The sequence below is a fragment of the Haemaphysalis longicornis genome, unplaced genomic scaffold (assembly GCF_048455015.1).
Source record: "Haemaphysalis longicornis isolate Haplotype H1 unplaced genomic scaffold, Haemaphysalis longicornis Haplotype H1 scaffold_14, whole genome shotgun sequence".
NCBI classification, from domain to species: Eukaryota; Metazoa; Arthropoda; class Arachnida; order Ixodida; family Ixodidae; genus Haemaphysalis; species Haemaphysalis longicornis.
In genome coordinates, this window is record NW_027526245.1 from 26,434,239 (window position 1) to 26,459,867 (window position 25,629).

Here is a 25,629-nt window from a genome sequence, read left to right on the forward strand (position 1 = left end):
CCACCGAAATTGAGGAAAAGGCTGCCAAAAAGCCACGAGCAGGGTGCCAGCTAGAAAAAGCAAGACTCGCTTATCGCAGCTGGTGTTGAAAAGAACCAAAGTTGTTCCCCGCCTATTTGTTTTTTTTTTTGTTTTGGTGACTTACATACCTATGGGATTCCCATACCTGCCCAAGGATTCCCCTACCTGCAGCATTACGCAAACATTTGTTTGCGAAACTGCAGGTTTGTCTTTTTCAAGCAACGCCAAACATGTTAGAAGATTACATCCGACGGTCCACTTACCATTTACCTTCTTGCTGGATTTTTCGTCAGCTGCCCTCATATCGCCCCCCGGTCCGCGTGCTGCAATCTCTTGCAGATTCTTGATGGTCAAGTCCTGGACCTGTTGCATAGAGAGTGAGACGTCGTAGTCCCGCTCGATGGTCTGCTTCACCTCGACCCCGATGAGGGAATCCATGCCCAGCTCTCCGAGGCGCATGTTCGGGTCTTTTCTGGATGGGTCCTTCACGCCTGCGTAACGTGGAACAGTCAGCGCTGAGGGAGCTCGAGAGGAGGGAAAGGGGGGGGGGGACATTTATGATTCGTTAGCTTCAAGCGAGAGATAAATGTGCACTTGCAGAGATGACACAGCTCAAAATTTTCTTCAAGGGCTGAAACGATTGCTTATCGATTAGGTCCAAAGACCTGGAAGCAGGGTAAATTTACGGTATTTACACGCTTACAGTATTAAGTTGAGATAGAGCGAGTGCGTAAACCGAAATAGTCTTCTTGTGCAGCCAGGCGACCAACGAAGCGCCCCATCTCTTTCGTCGTTGCCCGACAACACCAGCGAGGTAAAGAGAGTCTGCAGAAATTCAGAGAATTATATGCTAATGCGTAGCATTCTGACGCCCCTTGTATGACTGCGAGTTTTTACAGTCAAATTTTCTGTTTTTTCTAAAGCCTTTCCGACCGGTTATATCCATTCACGCAATTATAATGATTCCAAGTGGGACATTTGTGAAATCTGCATTATTGTGGAAATGCATGGAGTTATACGGTTTGGCATTTTCCGTAAGTGCTTAATATTTTTCTTAATTTTTTATTTTTCAAAGTCTCGTTAGACCAATTATCTCCATCGGAACTTTCGCGAAATCGGCCTTTATTGTGGAAATGCAGGAAGTTACACGGTTTGTCGTTTTCCGTAATTTTTATGTCTTTCATAGTTTTTTAGTGTAACCAATTATCTCATTAACTCTATTATAATGATTACAGGTGGAACTCCCTCAAAATGTGCGTTATTGTGGAGATGCCGCTCGTTGTACGGTTTGGCATCGTCCGTATTTTTTTCATTCTTCTTATTTATTGTTGTTTAAAAACTTCGTTCGGCAAATTACTTCCATTTACGCTATTATAACCACTACAACCTGGATTTTCCATAAATCTGTATTACTGTGGAAATGCAGGGCTTTACACGGTTCGCCATTTTCCGCAATTAGTTTGTTATATTTTTTTGAGTTTTTGAAAATTTTGTCCCAACAATTATATCTATTCCGCTGTTATAACGATTGCAGGTGAAACTTTCGCGAATTCTGTATTATTGTGGAAACGCCACGCCGTATATGTTTTGTCATTTTCCGTAAGTTTTTAATATTTTCCCTATTTTTTTATTTTTTCAACATTTCATCCTACCATTTATCTCCATTTACGTTATTATAACGATTACATTGGGAACTTTCGCGAAATCTGAATTGTTGTGGGCCGGTCGCTGTGCATAAAGGCGGTTGTGGTCCCAACCGCTGGTAATTGCCTTTGACCTTCGGCTATCGCTATCTTCATCCTGTCGCGCTCACTACAATCGTCTGCGTAGGCGTGATTTCGCCATTTCACCATTTTCTGTAATTTTTTACTATTATTCTTATTTTCTCAGTTTCACAAAATTTATCTACATTTATCTACATTTTATCTACATTTACGCCATTATAACTATTTCAGGCGGAACTTTTGGGAAATCTGCGTTGTTATGGAAATGGAGGACGTTACATGCGGGCCAGTCTTGAATGTCCGAAATCTAGGCTACGTAGCCCAACTTTCCCAGTGGTGCATGTTGGAGTGCAAAGCACTCCTCCAGTGTTGTTACTCTTATCCAGTTCCCCCGAGCATCCGAGCCCTGGCGCCCATCCCCACTGACATTGCGTAGGGACATCTTTTTCTTACTCTCGAATCAACCGACAAACGCTCCCTCCGCCTCAACCGAATCTCTCCCCAAGCCAGCCACGGGTCTTTCGCGTTACACCAACAAACACTACTGCCCCCGCAACTCTCACTTCGCTCTCACTCTGTCCTCGACTCTTTGCGTTCACTGTGGAGCCATCGGCGCACTGTATTATATGGGTGGAGAGGTGTCCCAGTTCCCCCCTTCCCAAACTTAATCCGTTCAGCCTCGGGAGCGCTCTCTAGGCAGCTGCCCTCTGCCCGTCCAACATCCCCTGGTGCAGAGGGTGGTGGTACCAGCGACGGGCATTGGAGTCCTGCAATGAGGAAACTAAGCCAAAGCAAGGCATTAAAAGACACGTCAACAAAGAAGCGCACTCTTGCTCGCTCTTCGCTTCGTGTGACCTCTGACACGCTTACAAGACACCAAGCCTCCCTTATACGAGCAGCTCAAAGATACAGCTCGAATGCTCTAGTAAGACTACACAAAATGCGGGGAGACCCTGGCAGATGCCTTCCCCCATTGAATGTTCAAATAGGCCAACGTCACATGCTTTGTAACCGCACAACCACACACAGCCCTAGAACAGACCGCGCCAAGAGTGGTTGACCACAGCAAGCAGCTGTGAAAAGCAAAAGCAAGCAGCGCTGTACATCAGAAGCAGCTTTTAAGAGGTGTTAAGAAACAGCTGACCCATTAGCAAAGGGAATAAGTTTTTTTTCTTCTTCTCTTGGTTTGGACGAACAAAGAATTCTCGAATAATAAATAAAGGGATACAACATATAGTCATAAGCAAAAGTAGACGTGAGCAGTTCATTCACTCTTTGGTGACTCACCAAGAATATGCAAGACAGCCTGAACGAGGTCTCGCTTTACTTGGGTAGCCGTGGAAGAATACGCGTCTTCCTTCACCACGCTCGACATGACCGGATAGTTCAGTCTTAGAAACCGGTCCATCACTTCTAAGCACGAGCTGATCCGCTGCGGCACAGTGCCCGAGAGGTTCACTTTGGCAGAAGACTCGTGCACGTAACCAACGTCGTCGATGGCACCCCACTGTATCGCCAAGCCTACAACGGTAAAAGCACCAGGGCCATATTTTAGACAACCATGGATACGGTTCCTCAAGAGGCAAGATATCAGCACGCTTTGCAAATGCCGTTTGTTTACCCAATGTGTTTACTCTTATTTCTGCATTTACCACCGAGCACTCAATGTACAGAATGCTTACTGCGGCTTTCTCTTTCCCGGGTATACAGGGTGTTCAAGGTATCATGCACCTAGTTTTTAAAAAAGAGGAATCGCGGTACTACACGAAAAGCTTGTGCATAATGTTTGCTGTACTGTGGAGAAGCGGACAGTAATTTGTTTCGTTAAGGAGACATATTATGTGTAATTAATTATCTAACTGGAGAAGTATTCTTCCCATGAATAAAGTGTCAATAAGACGCTTGTAAGTACACAGCAGCGGCATCTAACTGCGGTATTTTCAATGACAAACTAATTACGAACTCATTTATTGTGACTTACAAAGAAACCCCTCGAAATATGAAAAATACCACGTGAGGACGCTTCCGCCCGCCTCGCAAACCAATTCCCTCAAACAAGCTGCCTCTGAGGTAGCCAGAATGAATTGAAGAAAAGAAAGAAAGAAAAAATCGCAGCCCAGTTTGTGCCTTATTCGCCACACGCGCCCCGCGAAACTTGCTGTTGCTGCTTCTTCCTTGTATGCCATTACCTAGCTGAGGCGCTGTCACTTCGGTCGGGTAACAGTGGCTTTCATTCAGCCTATGTGAGGGCGCTGCTTAATGAGGCTGGCGGAGTGCCATCACGTGGTATTTTTCATATTTCGCGCGGTTCTTTACTGCTCAGAATAAATGAGTGCGCAATTATTTCGGCGCTGAACATACCGCTGTAAGATGCCTCTCATTGGTACCTACAACTTATTCATTGACACTTTACTAGTTAAGACAGTACTTCTCGAGTTAGATAACTAAGTACAAATAATAATTAGGCATCATTAACTAGAAAATTACTGCCCGCTTTTCCTCAGTACTCCAAACATTGTGCACTAGGCTTTCTTAGAGGAATGCCATTGCTCTTTGTTAAAATCTTGGCGCATGATAGCTTGGACACCCTGCATAACCACACACAACATACATATTTCGCCCGAGGTGTTTGGCTGAAAGAAATGATTTAGGCTTTCGTAAACTGTATAATCACCCCGTATGTCTGTTTGACAAATGGAACAAAGGAAATGCGGATGAAGTATTTCGAATGCTTTCTTGGTGATATGATGGGATTTATACGTCATCGATCAATTGCCCGTTTTCCGAAGATAAGGAGCTGTAAACAGCGAAATTTTAAGGAGCTCACAGCATTACAGAGAATAAAAACAGTAATGACTTATCAGGGAACTAACAGCTGCTACAGTGCGTCCATCGTCGGGACGGCGGCGCACTGGCAATGTGTCCCAGTGCCTAATTTCTGTCCAGCAGGAGCGCTGTTCTCGTGGCACGCTTGTGGAAGACAAGCTAATTGCTCATGAACTAATGACGGCTGTGTTCCAAAAGAATGGGCTTACCGTGAAGTCCGCTAGCGACCCGCTGCTCACAGATACGTTCCATGACAGAATTTGCGTAGCCGTAATTCGTCTGCCCAATGTTGCCACGCCCGGAGCTTAAGGAAGAGAAGGCAACGAAGTAATCGAGGTCTGGGCACATCACGCGGGACAGCTCATCCAGGCATTGGGTGCCGCAACCCTTAGGAATGAACACTTCTTCGAAGCTTTCCGCCGTCTGGTTCTCGATGAGTCCGTCGTGTAAAACCTGGGTACGAGAAGCCGGAACAATGATTCTAATCAGCCTTGCCAGCTGACGGACAATGACTGTTGTATTCACCTTCCAGTGTCTTATAGCAAGAGCGATGTCTGAAGTAGCGGGCGTTTAGTTAATACTCCACAGAATGAGCGTGGCTGTGCACATAAAAATCAATCTACTGGGGATTGGTACGTCACTGAAGCGCGTGTTTCAGTAACCAGTGATTGGGACCTGTGCGTCTATGAACTGGGTTTTTACAGAAAATATGGAAGTCTTTCCGATAAAAGGATTGGTTGTGGTTTATTAACCACACTTTAAATGCGCTCACCAACAAAGTTTGCCTCCCCGCGTACAGTGGCAACCGTTTTATCCCTAACAACTGTCCCACAGGACACGTTTGTTTGCTACAGCAGTGACATTTGGTGCTCATTGCTGCTTTTGTGGTCGACCAGTATCAGGATTTTTTCGGCGTCATTCAGATTCGTTCCCCCTTAGCCATGTACTGGACATCGCATTCCGTTCAAAGTGTATTTTGCATGGCGTGCAAGCGGTCACTGGGCCCGATGGGCACCGCTTCGACTTGACGTTCCCCTAGAAATAAGGTGTGTAGCGATGCGAACGCAGAGCCACAGCGGCAATGTCCCTCTGAGCTTAGTTGGCATGACCAATCTTCGCACGAGCGAGGTAAGTCTCCTTACTTCTGTCGTGCTGCGTCCACAGATCGACGCTTCACGTTTTTTGCCACGTGCTCGAATCCGTTTCCCTACGGCTTTAAGGCGATTCCGGACAGCATCGATCTGAAGGCCAGCAGTAAGCCGCGCAAGTTAACGAAGGAAAAGAAAAGAAATTACAGTGTAGCCTTGAAGCCTGACCCTAACAAAACGTACAAAAAATTAATAGAGAAATTGATATCATCGAGCTCACTACAAAAAAAAAGGAATTCGTCATACCCCCAGGCATCACCGCTGATTCTCTATTTTCACCATCCCCACTCATTTATGTTTTCGTGTTGCGGATGTTCCTCTCCCACGGGGTTCCAGCCAGCAGCAATGAACAGTGCTGAAGTAGTCATGCCGCTTTCTCGGTCGTCGCGTGCAAGCTGTTGCGTATGCGCCTGCGCAGAGCTCTGACTTGTACTCGTTTTTCGCATCCCTCGACGCGTTCATGTTCAAACCTTACCCAACATTTTTGGTGGGCGATTTTAATTGTGTGACGGACCCTCAGCGTGATGTGCGGAGACGTGGGCAAGGTCGGCCCTATGGCGGTTCACGGGTATTGAAGGACCTGATCAGTCAATTACATCTTTTCGACGCGTGGGTGCAGCTGCACGGCGACAGGTTTGTCGCTACTTGGGAAAGGGGACACTCTGGCAGTCAGCGAGATAAGTTTTGTTTTCACCCGATCTGAGCTGGTAGGTGGAATGCTGTGACGTCCACTCCTTCCCGGTTGGAGGTCGTCGCGTATTCGATCACCGGGCTGTGTTAGCAACGCTTAACCTTGGCAACTGTGCGCTCCGCCACCGGGCGTGGCGGATGGACGAGCGCCTGCTGACAGGAACAGTTCTGCAGCACTAATGGCTTCGTTGAATGCTCTGAGCGAGTTAAATTCCCTTCCTTGAGATGAGTTGAAGTACCACTGGCGCGTGTTTTTAGTTAAAGAGGGTCGGTTGCGCAAGGTGCGTATCACGGCCGCGCTTAACAACCCGTTTAGGAGACTTCGCATCGCACACAGAGGGGTGTCTGTGTGCGGGACTATATCAATCGCGATATAGTCGCGATGCGGGACTATATCAATCTGCTGAAAATACGCTACGAGTCCCTCTCACGGCAGTCATCACAAGCGGCGAGCCGTATGTAGACTGGGAAGGCCTATGTCGGATACCTGCGTACTCTGGCATATTAGAGTTGGCTCGCTTGACGAGGTTGGGTTAGCCACTGTTCCAGAAGTTACACTCGCGATGGGTCGGTTAGAACGAGGGCTGAAGATATAGGCAAGGTATTCGTGGGACATTTTGCCACCTTTTCTCGACCGAGAGCGTGTCTTGCATGCAGACGAATTTGAGGACAAGCTTAGCGCATTTTGTGGGGTGCGGCCATGCGTGCCAGATGACCTGTTTGAGTAGCTGTGGGCTCCAATGAATGCCGACGAGCTAAGTGAGTGTTAAAACATTGAACGGTGCTTCCGCACCAGGGCCTGACGGTAACCCTTCTGGATTTGATGAGAAGTTTTTTCCCGCCATTCGGTGTGCACTCCTCGACATGGTGAACGGCTTTGCTTAGCGCGGAGTGAGTGCGACCTGAATCTTTCAGTGAGGGCCGTGTCATCTTGATCGCAAGATCAGGAGGGGATCCTACGCCGCACCAGGTGTATCGACCGATTACACTACTGAACACTGATTACGTTATTGTCACATCCATTTTGGCCAGACGCACCAGTACCGTTTTGCCCGATATTGTAATCCAAGTACAAACGCGCAGCGTGCCAGGCCGCACAATTTTCTTGTCCCTGGCATTGACGCGCGATTTGTTCAATTTCGCGACAAAGCTTAGTGCTTCTGGGTGCTTCATTTCTTTCGATCAAGTGAAAGCTTTCGACAGAGTGGAACACCGATACTTGCTAGGCGTTTTGCGTCAATATGGCTTCCCACCAGGCTTTGTAGCGAAGCTCGGGCTGTTATACTAGTACGTGAGCGTTCTTTTAAGTTGTCCGTTCTCTGTCACCCGTGGGATAAGGCAGTCCTGAGTGCCCCATGTCGCCTTTGCTTCTTGTCATTTGTCTCGACCCACTGCTCCGAGGTGTTGATGTAAGCACTGCCATCCGCGGCTTTCCGTTGCCAGGCATAGGCCAAGTTCCGTGTATACGGTCAACATGTCCCTGTCCATTCGGGAGAAGGACAGCTATCAAGCGTTTATGCGGCTATTTCGTGAGTATACCGTGACCTGTCCGGAGCTCGACTGAACAGGGGAAAAGGTATGGCGGTGCGGTTTGGCACATTTGCTTCTGCCTTGGCGGGCGACGTAGAATGGGTGATGGGTGTTTCAGTACTTGGTGTGGTTTTCCATTCCTCGGGTGAGGTAGCGCGTGGAAGCACCTCCTCGAGAATGCGCAGCAGCGTCCTGGAGGTGCAGCAAAGTTCATGCTTTTTCTTGCAGGGCGAAGCTACATAATTAAGTCGTCCGTCTCGGCGGTGCTGTTTTATGTAGCACGCGTAGCAAAACCGCCGCGCCATTTCACCCGACAGTTCGGCACGAAGTATGGATCGTTCTTCTGAGCGGGCGAGACAGAAAATGTCACGAGCGCTGCTGAGGCTGCCCAAGTCAATGGGTGGTTTTAGTCTGCCTTGCTTGAAACCATGTGTAGTGTGCTGGCGGTACGTGCAGTGATCAACTTTGTACCCTCAGACGAGTACCCAGAGAAGGCACTGCTATAGTACTTTATGGGAACTTCCCGGTAAATATTTTATGACGTACGCATCGCTGGTCCTTGTGCTGAGCAGCCGCCGCCATTTTATGCGTTGATTTTACAAACATTGCGAAATTTCCAGTCTTTCTTACCAAGCCATTCGGGGAAAGTACGGCAAGCGAAGTGTGCGAAAAATTGGAAATAACCCAATTAGAAAACCACCAAATAGGAAGGTCACGCCGTGTCCGTTGGCGTCAGCTGCCTTCGGCGGCATTCCAGGCTTGTATTCGGGATTTCGGCTGGTTACGTTTCTGGGAAGTTCTCCCGACGTGTGGTCGTCTGGCGAGATTCGGCGTTGTGCGTTTTGTACGGTGTCCGCACTGCGCTCACACTAAAACATCAGAACATGCCTTGTCCCACTGTCGTGTAGCGGCAACGTTTTGGTCTGTATTAAGCAGGATGTTCGGACTCACGCTTGGAATGAACACTCGTTCGAATGATGTGTTAGGGAAATTCCTTATATGTTTTGGTGCTTTTGTTTTGCGGTGAAATCGTGCTGCTGCATATCTTCGAGCCCGGCCGCAACGGACGATGTTCCCACTGCTGTGGCGCGTCCGCTAGATTCTCATGAATCACATGGAGCACGAGTTGGCAGCTCTCGGAGAAGAAGCTTTTCTTTTGCACGGGTCTACGCGCTTTATAATGGTCAGGAGCAACATCCTAAGCGTTTCTCTTGTGCCCTATTGAGGTCGGTATAGTTTATGAACTCTTTCTCTTGCGCTGGTGAACTCTCAGTGAACTGATTTGCTTGTAGCTTGTTGTCCATACCACACAATTGTTGTGCAGTGCGTAGTTTGACCATGTTGCATGAAAACGTACTGGATAATTGTGTTTTTAGTGCAACGCTGTTATGACTAGTTGGTGCGCCCTAATATGTGGGTTATAATAAATTCTGTTTTTCAAAAAAATGTGAATATACACAGTGTTTCGTGGCAAAAATCGCACCAGCCGAATTGGGGGCCAAAACAAACGGAGATTTATATAGGCGACCAGAAAACGTGGCTGCATGCGAAGCTCCGCCCAGCCAAACAACGTTCTCTAGCAGCGCACTCTGTTTTGTATTTCCTTCCTTGTCTGGGATCTTTCGCGTAATCCCTTTTCTTGTTCATATGCGGCCGCTGGTGATGATGATGATAACTTCATTTTGCCTAAACCTGCTTGGAAGACGAAAGAGGAAGCGCCGCCGCTGAAAGACGTAGGTGGTATTGGCTCAGCTAGGCTGCCTTTGGCAAAGCACACGGAGACCTCATTGCTTAGCTCCGCCCCGAAATACCCATAAAAAGCGTAAAATAAAGCAACTTGGTGACCGCATATTTATTCATTAGAACAAAAAAGTGCGGGGTTTCTGCAAAGCTTCCGTGCTGCCAGACCACGAGGCACAAATGGGCTTCACCATACTAGAGAGGATACAGTGAACTGTTACCAACACCGGCGAATATTCTGGCCCGTGAAAGCTACATCGAAAGTGGCAATCTGGCTGCAGAAAAGAGCTCTGACAAGCGCACACCCACACATGGTACAAAACCCAAGAGCCCCATTTGGCAAAGAATGCATTGGCCATTCAGCTGCTGCACAGATCTGCAGCTGAAAGCTCAACGCTCTCAGTGCAATGCCGACATATTAACTTTTCACTAAATTTTGTACTCAGATTTCGGCCGAGAATGAATAAAAGCTAGGCGTGCTGGGCTGGGAACGCCTTTTCGCAGGTTTTCTTGCCAGCTCCTTTGCCTGCAAATTTTCTCGGTGAGAAGGCTTCGTTTTTCGTATGTCGCTGTACGTTGCCTTTTCAAATTGAAATAAATTTGGATTATTTCTCAGTCTTCAAAATCATTCATGTTTTTTATGCGAAAACTAAGCTCGTCTGCTTGAAATATAAAATTGCAGGTTTGTGGCATACGGACTAGGCCACTCTTAAACGACGCTTTCAGAGAGTGCGCATCGTTTTTTGTCAAGTATAATTGCGGCGTGCACTTAAACCCAACCATACAAGCATGTAATATTTTCAAGGCCATGAAAGTGAAATTTCATTCGCACCCCTTCATTTGGGACGCTAAATAAGCCACCTACAATTGCTATGTTTATTGTACCAAAAGAAACAGCCTTTTCAGAAAAAAATATTTGCTTTTACCGGGAAAAGAACGGCGGAAAATGCGCTTCCTCTTGTGGTCCTATAGTGCGTGATCACGACGAATCACTGAATTACGCGGCCGAGGTATGCCGCTGAGTTTTCGGTTTGGAGTTTAGCGTTGTTAAGTTATGTTCTTGCGATAAATGCTAGGCGACAAAAGGATCGTTTTAATACACTAACATAATAATCATCAGCAGCAGCAGCCGCCACAGCAGCCTGGTTGTGTTCACTGCACGACGATGGCGTCTCCCAAAGATATCCAGCCACGTCTATCGAATGCTAGCTGAGTCCACTCTACCTAGCATGGGCAGAATTATCTATAACGACGGGGTAGCGCCATGACAAGCGAAGTTACAAGCAAAATTACGGGAGGGAGTGGGTGTCGCTTCGCGCCCTTGGCCACACCGGTTTTCTGAGGGCTGATTCTTCCCGCTGAACTTCTCCAAGCGACGGCCCTACACGGAGAACACATCCATTTGCATGGCGCTGCCCCGTCGTTTGGAAACTATGGCCGTCGTTTTCGAGAATTAGACCCCATATTTTCGTAGGCTACCGTCATCCCTCCATCGAGTATTTGGCCGACCCCTATGGCGTTTAGGGGTTAGCTGCAGCCAGTCTGTTAAACAAATCGTCCACCTGTTGTTCCCCATGCGCATGACGTGACCCGCCCATGCCTATTTTATTCATTAATTTGAGCAAGAATGTCTTCCACAGCAGTTTGGTCTCTACTGTACGCAGCTGCTGTCTTGTTCTTAAAAGTGACCCCTCGAATACTTCGTTCCATAGCTCGCTGGCCCGATCTAAGTTTCTTTTAACTTTGTTTAGTGAGGCATCAAGTTTCTGCCCGGTACATCATTACTGGAAGAACGTATTGGTTGTATACGAGCTTCTTGAGCGACACAGGTAGATTACAATTCAAGATATCAGAATTCCTACCAAAACCACCCCACCATTAGCTGATTATGCGGGAAATCATCTTTTCATGAATGGGATCATCACTTATGACTTGCTGGAGATAGACGTATTCACTTGTTGTTTCCAAGATTTCGTTAACTATTTTGAAGTCACGTTTCTCGGCAAGCCTCTCAAACCTAACCTTTGATCTTTCTCTGTTTATTTTTTAACCTGCAATTAGGCTTTTCGGGCCCCGCTGGCAAAGCATATCTCCACTTTCCCGTTTTTCCCGAACAAGGTAATGTCGCCTGCAAATGTTAGGTAGTTCAGACATTGCAATTTATTTTCACCACAGTTTTCGGTCACTTAAACGGACACTGAAGTGATTTGTAGACATTGCGGGATTTCTAGCGCGAATTTCGGTCTAGGTTCTCTAGCTCATGTTTAGACCACTCTCGCTGCGTTTACGCGACTTTATTCAGTAGAAAAATGAATTCTAAAATGCTATACTCCTCTGTGCACCCTCCTTGCCGATTTCCTACGACGTTCTGTATGACGTCAACACACGATGGCTCGACTGCGCTACTGAGCAGTACATCGCTCACCGACCCTCCGACAGCATCAGTCGGCCATGCGTTTAATCGCCTGACCAGCAGCGCGTTGTCGCAGTTCGTTCGCCCACTTGAAAATAAACTATGACTCGTTTGTGCAAGGAAGAATGCGCCTTTAGTTTGTTTGATTTTAGACTCTATGAAGTCCAAGTCACTCCAGTGACTCGGTCCAAGTCGCTTCGCTAGTATGAAAACTCTAACGGCAATTGAAGGCGGAAGAGGAGAACCATCGGTGAAATTAATGTAGGTACTAAGGAAATAAAATCAACCGAAACATTTATTGTACAGCGTAAAACCAGGCTACGGGAAGCTCTTTTTAAGCTGTGTGAACTATCACAGCGGTCAGCACCACGACGACACATCTGCGGACGCGTTTCCGCCTAAGGAATACAGCCGCTGGACATGAGATATTGTGGCAATTGGGGGACGCTTACTGCACGAGCGCTATTCGAGAAATAGTCACCTAAGCTGCTTGAAATGCTAAAACTACATAAAAATTTAAACTGCCTGTACATTATACTTTATATTTCCGCCTCTGGCAGCGCTGGCTTATGGCCGGGTGTTCTGGAGCACTAGGTATATTGTTTTGCCACCCGAAAGTTTGAATCCCTGACAGGCTGTTTTATTAGGTTTATTTATTTGTTTTGGGGAAACCCTTTCTGTACTGAACTCGCCATTTTCGCGCTGTAAGTTCATTGCTCCACGAGCGATTTCGCAAAACGCCTGCAGACTTGCGCTGACACGCTGGCGAGTTCTCGTTGGCGTGGTGTTGCGATAAGCCCCGACTGCTTGCGGGCGCAGTCCCGAATCAGCCCACACTTCACCTGTTGCTAACACGCCTCTTATGATACAAGCACGAACCAGACAAGCTCCGAAAGTGGAGGAAAAAGGCATCGCATTTGATCTTCTCCTGTGGCGCGGAGGGCGTTCATCCACTGCATATGCCTCGGCTTCTGGTGGTTACGATTACAATCCGTGGTGGTAGGCTTCTTTAACTCATTTTACAGCCGTCAACATGGCAGAAGCGACGTTTACCGATTACTGAGATATCGAGAATGCCCAGCCAACGATAACGTGGGATACCAAGCATGTTGTTTCACTTAACCAAAGCCGACACTGGCTTGCATGGTAATCTTGGTCATCGTCCAATCACGTAGCACCTCGTTCGAACGTCACTGCTTCAGTTGGTGCGGCCGCCGCAGACCGGGCATAATAGTTTTTTTACTGCAAAGCAGTATATGTCTAACTAAACCACCCCATCCCCCCCCCCCCTTCCCCAGTTTTCATTCCGGTGTCATCGATTTACTCGGCGCCGCTCCGGGGCCCCTCCTCACAACCGCTGACACCTCTTTCACAACTATTTCCCCTCTCGCCTCCAGCGATTCCCCTTTGGCAAGTTGCGCAGTCGGCAGCTAACGGCGGTATACGGTTATTAGATGATTGCGAAAAATAAACAGAAGCACGGATGGGCGTAAGAAGTGCACTGACGCCTACTACGTTCCCTAATGTGAAATTTGTGCGCAGCACGAGCTACAGTCTTCTCGATAACGGCGCATTTGTGCTGCGTCTCAGGAAGTGTTCGCCTGATCAGCGAACGTGCGGCGGCGTGCGCTACTCTATAGCTACCTCGCAGTGCGCCGCCGCCGCCGGCAAGCATGTTGCAAATCGTGTTTGAACCTCCCGCGCAAATGTCACGTGGTTCGGATTAGCCCCACACAGGGGAGCTGCGAGCATGTTGCATATCGTGTTTGAACCTCCCGCGCAAACGTCAGGCGTTTCGGATTAGCGATGAATGGAAGAGCGTCTAGGGAAAGTGTCAAGGGAAGTGGGCTCCTTGGTGGCGACAGATGAAACGTGTGAGGGAGGCAGTGAGAGAGATGACGCCGTAGCCGCACGGGCCGTACTCCACTTCATCCTTCGCTAGACGCTCCTCTCCGTTTCACTTCTTTCGTCACTGCTGCGTTCGCTCACTGGGTTACACGGACACAAACAGACGCCGCTCCCGCGAAGCCCAGTTAAAGGGACACTGAAGTGAATTTGTCAAGCTCCCGTTTTTGCTTGCACTGCGTAGACTGGCTCAAATTAGCACACTTTTCATCGTTTATCCGGTTGACAAATCGGTAATTATTTCATAAAGCGCGAAAGAAGAAAAACTACCATGCGCGGTTTGCGGCGGCCGCACCAACTAAGGCTGTGACGTTGAGAGGAGGGGCGCCGTGATTGGACGATGCCCAAGGTTAGCAGTCACACAAGTTTCGGTTTCGGTTTCGGTTCTGTAAAACATAACCAATGGCTTTGTTGGATGGGCATTCTCAATATCTCAGTAATCATCGTACCGCGCTTCTGCCATGTTGTCGGCTGTAAAATGCACAAGATAAGCCTCCCAGGACGGCTGGTAGTCGTAGCATTCACTAGCCGAGACCTACGCAGTGCATGAACGCCCTCCGCGTACCCGCAGACGCCCAAATGATGCGCTTTTCCCCCATATTTGGAGCTTGCCTCCCTCATGCCTGTATCGTAAAAAGCGTGTTCGCACCAGGCCAAGGGTCTGTTCATTCTGGCCTGTGCCCGCTGCCTGCAAGCAGTCGGTGCTTATGGCAACAGCACGCCAACGAGAACTCGCTAGCGCGCCAGTGCCAGCCTGCGCGCGTTTTGTAAACTAGTTCGTGTAGCCATGAACGTTGCGGCCCCAAAAAAGGTGAACTCAATATAGAAAACATCGGCGGAAAACAAAAAAATTAACTTACAAAAAAGAAAAGCACGTACCCGCGGGGATTCGAACTCGTGACTCGCAAAACATTTGCGGAGTATTCCTAGCGCCCCAGACAGCTAGGCCACAAAGCGGAACGCGATTGCTTTGCTAATATAGGGTATATATTGCACAACCGGTTTACACTTTTATTTATTTTTGGCATTTCAAGCCGCTTCGGTGACTATTTGTTGTACTGCGATCGTGCAGTAAGCGTCGCCCGAGTTTCCACAGTAGCTCACGTCTAGCAATTGCATTTCGTAGACGGAAAAGCGTTCGCAGATGCGTAGTCGTGCTGCTGACCGCTGTGCTTGTTCGCCCAGCGCAAAAAAGTGCTTCCCGCGCCCTAGTTTTACGCTGTACGGTAAAAATATCAGTTGATTTTATTTGCTTAGTACCTATATTGACTTCGCTGACTCTTCTCCCGCCTTCAAGAGGCCTTATATTTTCCTACTGGCGTACCAGTCAGCGAAGCGTCGCATGTGCAGCGCTTGTGTGAAGCGACCTTGACTTGGAGCTAGATACAGTGTACAAACAAACCAAGTAAAGAAAGGCACATTCTTCCATTCACAAACGTGTCCTGGTTTCGTTTCAATTAAGCGAATTCGAATTGCGACCAAGCCAATTTTTTTAACCTCCTTGATTGCGACGACCCGCCGGCGGCCGGCGGACGAAACGTTGGGCCGACTGACTCTGTCGGCCGGGGAGCCGTGCAGTAGCGCAGCCGTGGCGCAGCCAATTGCCAGCTCATCCCCTCCTGACGTCACACGAAAACGCCACAGAAAGTGGGCGAGCGTAAAGAGAGAAGGACAGCGTTTTCGAATTAGTTTTTATACTAAATAAAATCGCGTAAACGCGCCTAGAGTGGTCGAAACATGGCCTGGGGACTCCGTACTACAATTTGCGCTAGTAATCCCGCAATGTTTACATATCACTTCAGTGTCCCTTTAACGGCTGCCGAGGGGCTGTCCCCTAAAACGACCGAAACCCGCCGTCGCGGCGTCTGTCACTTCTAAGCAGACGCACATGACTGCCGGTTTGTGCGTTCGGAGGTTTGTAGTGAAGGATAGAGGACGGGAGGCGTACACGCGCAGCAATAGGTGTCATGCCCGTTCTGATGGATGGAATGTCTATTGTGCTGATGCTTCATTTAAACGCGGACGTTAAGCGGCCCGGTGGGATCTGTGCGGAGTCCTTAGTGGTAGAGCGGATTGCTTTGTGTGTTAGACTATGTTCAGATTATCGACGAAAAACCCCTGCCTTGATCTATGGAGGTAAAAAATCCCATGTCACGCAGTTCGGGTGGCTGAGACGTGAAATGACGTCATTATTTATTAAAGTCATTACGACAGTTGCGGCAGCAGTATGACCCCGGCCTTACATAAACAGTAAGATGCTTACGACGCGGGAGGGACACAGGCAGTTCCATGTTTATCTGCGAGAACAAAGCTTGGATCCGTGATACGTTCATTCAGCTAATAGGCGAGGAAATATCCTCCATAGCAAATTATGATAAACGCGTTTTGTTTCGTGCACTCCGTGGACAGCGTCCAGCTTTGCACGTCATCCATTTTCACACAGTGGAAGGGCACTAATTTTTTTCTTTCTGGCTGGATAAAATAAATACCACCTTATCGACCGACTGAACGATAAAAAGTGTCTTTATTTGAGCCAGTCTATGCAGTGAAAGCAAAAACAGGAGCTTGACCAATTCAATTCAGTGTCCTTTAGCTTTCTGAACACACTGTCCAGCCAGGCCGTAAATTATTGCGGAGATATTCTGTCGCCTGGCATGACACCGCTTGTATAGGAAACTTATAGCTCTTTGATGGGGCCGTACAGTTCTCGTGCATCCGACGCATAATCTTCCAAAATTATATAGTATGTCTTGTCGGCTCCGTCATCACATAACTACTGACCGGTGAAGTGGGGATTGAGTGAAATGCTTTTTATAATATATAAATGGATACACAACGGCGCAATATTCTGTCAGCATTTTTCGATTACCTCGTTGATAGCGTGAATACTGTGCAAAGCACAGAAAGCTGCCCTAAAACCGGCCTGTTCTTGTGGCTGTCCAAATTCAAATTAGTGCTTCGGTAGTACCCTATAACGTAGTCTAACTCGCAGTTTTTTTAATAGGTGTTGCAGCGAGAGCTTTTAGCGCTTTGACGTTCAAAGCACCTATTATGTTGGCGACATCACCCCGTTCCTCGATGAAGACTGATTTTTACCCATTCAAAAACTTAAACCATAATGTAGACACTTGCTCTATTGCTGCTGTTGCGTTCTCATAGCTGAGGGGCAAAGTGCGTGTCCTGGACGAGGATGAGCTTGCCCCATTTCGTGAACCGTTCGCATTGATTCATCAGTTGGCGAAGGCAGAATGTTTCTCTTACAGCTTCTGGCTGCGCTGTATGGGTAAGCTCTCTTGCCGACTCCGGCAAGTAATGCGTAAGCGAGGCTCCCGCTGTAATAAATGTCCTAAAACTTGTGTGTAGTAATATGTTTGACCAAAATATTTAGAATTGTTCAACAGAATTAAAAGATTGTATCCTTTGCCTGCAGAGAATAAATATTGTCGAAGCGCTGCTCTTTCAAAAAATAGTTCAGTTCACATTCCTTGAAGACTGGTGTTTCGACGTTTGCTGCCAAGGCTGTTTCGAAGTAAATAAAACAAATAACGAAAATGTACCTAAGCGGCGTCCGCTGCCGCGCGGCTCAGAGCCCGAGGCATTGAAAAGCCTCGAACATTCGGGAACAAATATTAGAGGCAGCATTACATTTGACTTCAATTTTCTAGCACCAGATGAATTCATTTAGCTCTTGTACGTTCCACACCATCCCAAATTTTGTTTCCCTTGAAGTCACTCGCTCGAGCCGAATAATTTTCCAGCACGGCTTAGTGAAATTGTGTTGATAATTTATTCGACAAAGCAACTGTGCCATAAACGCATAATTCCGCTTTTCAGCATATTATGGTCCTAGCGATGTCTGTATTGCTAGAGCTAAAGTTTGTCTACTGCTTTGCTTCCCCATTCACTGATTGCATGTCTTTTCGAGTGCAAGAAACACGTTTACTTTTTCTAAGGGCTTGTTATTAAATGTCAATATAGCTTTTTCAGGCACACTCGAGTACATTAGGGCTGAACTATGTATCCCGCAAGATGTTCCTTCACAACTCACCATGGCGAGGTTGAATATGCCGCCAATAGGCCCCATAGCCTCCGCTTCGCTGAGAAGTCGCTTGGCGCCAGTTATAGTTGAGGCATCGGCGTTCGTGACGAGCACCTCGGCACCCATGCGCTGCCAGCGCCCTAGGCAAAGCTGCTGGTATCCTGTGCGGACACCGCGCCTGGAGCTGAGCAGCAGCTTTTTGCACCCCCGAGTGATCATCCAGTCGGCAAGCTCCAGACCAAATCCACCGAGACCACCGGCGATCACGTAAGCCTTGTGTGCGTAGAAGTACGCCCGTGTCACAGCCTCCACCTGCAGAGGCGCTACGGGAGCATCTGCTGCCCTGGTCTCCTCCGGCCGTATCTGAAATTATTCGGCGTGCCTGGTTATCAGCACAGCCTGAGTGATGGAAACGACAATCACGAGAGTGCATAAGCACACTACAGAAGAGCCACCGATGTTTTCGGCAAGTAGCAACGAGAGTGCGTTCGTATGTTCTCCTGAGATGCAACGGCTTTCGTCGTGCGAATTGGCAGAGAAATCATAAAACCTGTTCCAAAGGCTGTCTTGTAGTGGGTGTCATACATTTCCAAGTAAGTCGAAAGGGAAATAGTTGAATAAACGGTTTGTCCCAATATCAAAACTTTAATAAACTTCAGTGTGTAATGCCTGTGCTACACGGTAACTTTCAAGTGGCCATTGGCACTCGGCCACAACTGCGCCATATGTATTTACAATGGGGAAATCGATAGACAATCGGTTTAACAGCCTAAAAAAGGCCTTTGAAACGACCGTGTAACACATGTGTTCCTTCCTTCCTGTCTGCCTTCGCATGTCCGCGAAGGAAGACTTTCGTGTCAGAAAAGAAAGTGCTTCTCAGAAGATTGAATTCAATTCAATCCAGTTAGTTCAAGTAACTTTATTTCTGACAGACAATGTCTTTAGTCATAGTACATTGAAAATACAACAGGCAAATACACACTGCTACCAAGGTTAGCGAGGCGAAAGGCGACTCACTGACCGGCGACCAGCGGCCGTTCATTATTATGCTTCACAGGATTCAGTTCGCTCCATGTCTTCTCCGTGTTCAACTATGGGTGTGGGCAGGGAATGTAATGCGAAGGCAGATAATCGTTACTCAGTGCTGTACACGTTCCTCTAAAATGGGAACGAAATCTCCTTCCTCGTTCCTTTCCAATTTTCAAACGAGTTCCCATTACAAGTTTCTATATTGATAAAGCCACGCGTTCCAGTTAAACTTCGAACATTATAACGTGTCCTTGCATTACGTTACATTTGCTTTTTTAAATTAAAATCTGGTGCCTCAATAACTACGAGGCGAAATTAAGTGAGCAATTTACACTCACATCCAGCTACCTATATTATAACCCGCCGCGGTGGCTCAGTGGCTAAGGCGTTGCGCTGCTGAGCACGAGGTCGCGGGTTCGATTCCTGGCCGCGGCGGCCGCTTTTCTGATGGAGGCGAAAAGCAAAACCGCCCGTGTGTACGAGATTTCGGCGCACGATAAAGATCCCCAGGTGGTCAAAATTAATCCGCAGCCCTCCACTACGGCGCGCCTCATCGCCTGCGTTGCGTCGGCGCGTTAAACCCCACAATCAAATCAAAAATCAAATCTACCTATATTATACGAATATGAACACTGCCGGCAGCAGACTATGTGGAGAAACGCTCCTAGATGATATTTTTAGGAAGCACCGGACATATTCCAGACATGTATAACTGGAAGTGTGGTGCTCGTCTATTACAAGTGCAACACATATGGTGCCTTCCACTTGGGTCTTCATATGCACAGTCAGAATACGGCACTTCAGATGTGCAAATAGCAATTTACTGTACATGCACGTACATATGTGTCTTCCACAAGAAACCGCATCGAAAGGAACAATACATAGGCATTTAATGAATGCTGATTCAATATTACGGTGTGAGCGAAAAATGAATGTCCAGAATACACATTCGCAGCTTTGTAGACTCCTTTGTTTGAACTCAGCAAGTGCTTCGTATGTCCGACGTTGGTGTCGGACAGACGAACCCGTTTTTTTGTCAACCCTTCGTTGGTAATGTTTGAGAGCCGTTCCACCAAAACTCTTGAGGTTTAAACCGTGTTGCACTCCGCGATAAGTTGGTTGAGTCTCTGAGGCTCAGGAGACTGCCTCCGCATGCGCTCATAGGCGTGTGCTAGCATACAAACCGCACTTTCCACGGACAGTGGTTGTTTTGTGTGTATTTTGTTTGACGGCCAATGAAACACTGTGTGGTGCCATGCGCATAACTTTGACGGTTGTGCGTTGCTCCTTAATACTCGCAAGCGCGAGCATCGGAGGAAGTGCATCAACGTACAACACAGCGTCAGAGTCTTACTTTGCGGGATTGAGATTTCATGGCTGCCTTTTTGCCGCGGCCTTGTCTGCTGCAACTTTATGCTACAGTTTTTAAGTTTAGCTTCTGGCTTCTGGTTTCCGGAACGGAGGAACTCTGTGCAGGCAGCAGCCACCGGCTTACGGTTACCAACTCTTCAATGAAGGAAGTCGGGACGGGGGAAGGTACAGGTGTAGCGTACCCTAACATAGCGAGGCAACGAAATCGGTTTCCTTTATGGCAGCATTTTCCAGACGAATCCATTGTATCATTAATGTTGCGGCCTCTTGAAGTGGTACTTCATCTGGATACATGCTGCTCGCAACAATTTCTCTTGCTGGAGAATGTACTCGTAAATGATGCGGCACTTCACGTGGAAGGTCAGCATTACATGAAGCTCTGCTTCGACAAGTTGGCGTTAACTTTGCGCGAAAGTGATATATTTGTTGTTTTTTCGCAAAAGAATCAAATCAAATCAAATCAAATCAAACTTTGAGTTCCGAAGCGTGACTTGCCTTGGTGGGCGTGCTTTGGATCGCAAAAAAAGTTTAACTGGGCGGTCTGGAACAAATCCGGGACATACAGCTGACCCGAGAGGGATAGTGCAGGAGTCGGGACGTTGTATGAAAGTTCGGGACAGTCCCGCAAAATCCGGGATGATTAGTAATCATACGTGAGTATATGCTGCTCGGCTCGCCATTGCTGCCCGGCTGAAGCACTGGTCGGAACCCGTCCGTAACGATACCCCACAGTCGTCGCACTGCTATCACGCGAAGGAAAGATGGCGCAATAACACCCAGCCTATTCCAAAAACCAGTCGTCAAAGCAAGCCCGCAGGGGGCCCATCACGAAACCGAAGGTTCGGTGCGTGAGAAAGTTTACAGCGGCGCGTTTGAGCGCCATGTCCGTGCCGCAGGACGACAGAACGTCCAAGGTCCGATTCTGCTTGCACCTCTCAGGGATGGTTGCTGTTGCGGATGAGATCAGATAGATCTCACCTCGCTTTGGGCGGAAGCGGCAATATTTCAAGAGTCTGAGGCTCAGAACTTGACGCCTTGCACGCCGTGAGCGCAACATCGGCGACAAAGGTATCCATTGACACAAAGCAGAGAAGTCTCGTACGGCCCCTTCGGGTGGCACGGCTGCCTGTGCTGTAGATAACACGCGCGCAAGGAACGCGGTACACTCATGTCTCCTACTGCTCGGCTGTCGCGTTCCACTCTTATGCAGAAAAGAAGGGGTTGCGGCTAAAGAGGAATCACAGGGGCGCCGAAGCATCTGTCTCAATCCTATCTGCAACCGACATAGCGACAAGGCCGTGCGCACCCGGTTCAGCCTGACGGACAGGCTGCGGCCCGCTGCGTGGTTGTTCTTCCGTATTTGACCTTCGAAGAAGCACATTCTTCGGATGGGCGGGCAATTGGGCAGCTTATAGGAAGATGGACATGTTAGCGGCCTGTGGAGTTTGTTCTGTTTTCAGCACCCTAAAGCCTTGTGTGAGGGGGCGCTTGTCACCGCGCTTAGAAGTGGAGAAAAACATGCGCTCGGCCGTGGCCGGCGAGGATCCCGTGGGGAAGAAGGAAGAGGAGAAATAGAAGCGGAAGCTAGGTGCCATGTCGGACGAAGAAAGAACGGGGTAGACGGCGAGTTCTCTTCTGGTCTCGCACGTCCAGGAGACCTCAAGGCCGAGCCCGTCCTCCTCCGGTGCTGTCATGTCCTGTCTCGTCCTTTGTGACCGCTCTTTGTGACCACCGTGGTCACAACGAACAAGGTGTTCGGTAGTTACCGGCTGTACGCCAACGCCCAGGGTACCTCTGCTTTGAGCTGCACCTTCGTGACTGGTAAGGCCTCGTGCGTCTGCAAAGTAGAGCTCTTCGGTGACCAACGAGCGAGCAGGCAACAGCGGCGCGTCATCTCTTGAAGGGACAGCGCCAACAGCAAGGGCACCGCTCTAGCGCACCACTCCAGAGATCCGAAGCCAGTGACTCCACAAGTGAGCGAGAACTATTTTGAGTGGGACTTTCTCGTGCGACATTTAGTCTATTGATTAGATTGATGTGTGTGCGTAATTGGTGTACCTGTTTATGTACTTGTCTCGGCAGTACAGTCCGCGTCTGACGTCACCTGCTGCGCTTCCTCTCCGCTACTTCGCAATAACCTCTTCATCATAAAACAACCTGTTTCACGCCTTAGCATGAAAAACAGCCAAATCCTAGCTGCGGAACGTTTCCAGAAAGAACGCCGTTCCCTCTGCCGTTCCTTCGTATACGTAACAGGTTACCGTTACAGTTCCACGAAATCTTAATGGAACGGTTGCGTTCCTCCTTTTCTCACAAAAGGAACTAGTTCCAGGAACGCCGTTACTTGGAACGCCGTTCCGTACAACACTGCCGTTACTCATTAAGGTTAACAAAGTGAACACCTAGAGAAGGCAAGCATTGCAGGGGACGCCGGAAAGTTAGATGGGCAGATGAGATTAAGAAATTTGCGGGGATAAATTGGTCGCCGTTGGCACAGGGCCGGGATAATTGGAATCTATGGGAGAGGCCTGTGCACTTCAATGGGTGTAAACAGGCTGGTGATGCCGATGATGATGATGATGGTGTCGCAGTAATAAATTATTCACAATGAGAAATAACCATTTTAACTTTTGCAGGCATATTTTTGCGGATGTAAAAGCACCAGTTACAATAGGGGCAAAACGAGCTGCACTTACAACGGGTTCTAAAAAATAACAAACGGTGTTTTAGGCAAAAAGAGAGTAAAGTGTTTCCGAAGATGCTTGTAGCGCGTTTGATGACGACCGCCGAAGGTTTTTCCAAAAGAAATAAATGAAGGAATGGTATGTCTCCCGAGTGGCACACCATCACAGGATGAATTCCTCTTGTGACAATTGGAAACGATGGCAGCGCAACAACCCATCGTTCCTGGCCTTACGCACGATTCGTTACTCCGCAGGTTAGTATGACTGGAATGTTTGCTATGCGTTGCTTTGTCGTTGCGCTACCATTGCTGCCATATTGTTTGGTTGTCGCTTGCTGCAGTTGATCTTGTTGCGCATATCTGTACGGCATAGCCGAATTCTGCGCAATGCCTACTGTTGCTGAGCTGAAGAAAAAATGGCAGCATTTCCATTCCGTGGGTGATGGCGATGGTGCGGAGTACGGGGACTTGAAATGACACCCAAGTTGCGCACCGAGTGACATCTGATTTACGCCCCGACCGTTATTTGATTTGAGCCGTGCGTTGCACCTTAATTATTGCCTAAATGAACAAACTGCAACTTACGGCTCAAATTGAATACCGCTTGATTTTCGCTTGATGCGCACGGATGGGCGCGGACGGACATTTGGAGGTCCTAAGGTTATAGGCGAGGGAGTAAGCCGTTAGCCTCACGGTCGTAGCCCAATGGCTAAGACAACCCACACAAACTCTCGCTTGTCTACCAGACAGAGGCTCGAATCGTGCCGGTGCCTTTGTGATTTTTTGCGAATGTAAATGCTATGCGCACGGATTGATTGATTGCAGGGTTTAACGCGCCGACACAACGCAGGCGATGAGGCGAGCCGTAGTGGAGGGCTCCAGATTAATTTTGACCACCTGGGGATCTTTAACGTGCGCCAAAATCTCGTACACACGGGTGTTTTTGCTTTTCGCCTCCATCAGAAAAGAGGCCGCCGCGGCCGGGGATCGAACCGGCGACCTCATGCTCAGCGGCACAACGCCTTAGCCACTTAGCCACCGCGGTGGGTCAGCTATACGCACGGACGCGGGCGGACATTGTGCGGTCCTCAGGTGCTCCGCACCTAAAAAGTTCTTGTGCTTGAAGACAGACTCAATGAGTGTTGATGAGCTCGTTGACGCTATCTTTAACAAGTTTATCGTGAAAGCACAGCTATCTGGTGTGAACTTTTCTGACATCAGAAAAGATTGAGTGAGCTGGAAGCTTGCGCTGAACACATGAACGGCCTCGTGGAAGACTTGCGCACTGATAACACATCTCTGATTGCGGAGAACAAGGCCTTAAAAGCACAAAATGCGGCGCTATCTCATAAAGTAGCGCAAATGGAGCAGCACCCATGGATAAGCAACGTCGAGATGAAGGGCATTCCGGTAACGGAAGAGGAAGACTGCGCAGCAATCATGCAGACCATACGTGATACTGACATGAAGGTGATACTCATCCAGACCATCGGTGATTGCAAACTGGTACCCTCTGATCTCGACATTGTACACCGCGTTGTCCTATTTTGTTGTACCACATTCAATATCATTAGCAGAACCGTAAATGTAAAAAGAATATACGCCTGTCTTCACAACCCTTGGATTACTGAACAATTATTGAAAGAGCGAAGAGCGAAAGAGAAGCTTTATAAAACAACAAAATGAGTGGACTTCACCAAAGCGGTCGACACCATCAACCACCACATTCATTTTATGAAGCTTCAAGCAATAGGAGTAAGTGGTCCCGCACTATTATTAGCGTAAAACCTATTAGGCCAAAATAACAAATATAGGCGTACCTCAAGGTTCCATTCTCCGCCCTATTCTTTTCATAATCTACATAAATGGTCTACCAAACTGCCTTAATACTTCAGATTGCTTGTTTATGCAGGTGATGCAACAATCGTTAACACAGATGAATGCCTCCAATCCCTGACAGAAAAACTATACAATGACCTGGCAAGTTTCGCGGCTTGGTGCTCTAATAATAAATTAGTGATTAATCTCGCTACAACCAGGTTCGTTGTTTTTCCCTTTCACGAACGTGTACTGAATTTCATCCCGCGAGTATTTATGGAAAAATTTGCAATAGAAGAAGAAGAGGCGGTTTTTGTAGGGGTTCAGTTGGACCGTCACATCGAAATTTCACTCTGATATTTCTGACCTGCGAAGAAAAATGGCGTACGGCATACGTGTTTTGATTAAGTTCCGTGAAGTATTCTCTCAGCCTCCGTTACTTTCGATATACTTCGCTTCTGTTCATTCCCGTATTATTACTGTATTTCGTCTTGGGGCAATACCTACAGCACCCACCTTGCCTCCCTGCAAACTGTCCAAAACCAGTTTATTAGAATACTTACCCGCAGTCCTTACCGCAGTTGTGCCAGAACACTGCATCCTGAGAACAATATTTTAAATATTGAAAGCAGTTTCAAATAAAAGCTGGGTATCTTACTGTTTAAACAAATTAACAACCAGCTTCCTGTGTT

The 25,629-nt window shown here is 47.9% G+C and overlaps 1 protein-coding gene across 1 annotated transcript in view; it reads right to left on the bottom strand.

The window, feature by feature from the left end:
• The window catches only part of LOC144165213 (fatty acid synthase-like), a 229,107-nt gene that overhangs the window by 26,683 nt on the left and 176,795 nt on the right, over window positions 1–25,629 (bottom strand). The window contains exons 23-26 of the mRNA XM_077695331.1: window positions 18,046–18,399; window positions 4,781–5,024; window positions 3,033–3,266; window positions 285–512 (exon numbers count right to left, since the gene is read on the bottom strand). Of these exons, the coding sequence (XP_077551457.1) occupies window positions 285–512; window positions 3,033–3,266; window positions 4,781–5,024; window positions 18,046–18,399 (1,060 nt within the window). The remainder of the gene's footprint in view (window positions 1–284; window positions 513–3,032; window positions 3,267–4,780; window positions 5,025–18,045; window positions 18,400–25,629) is intronic.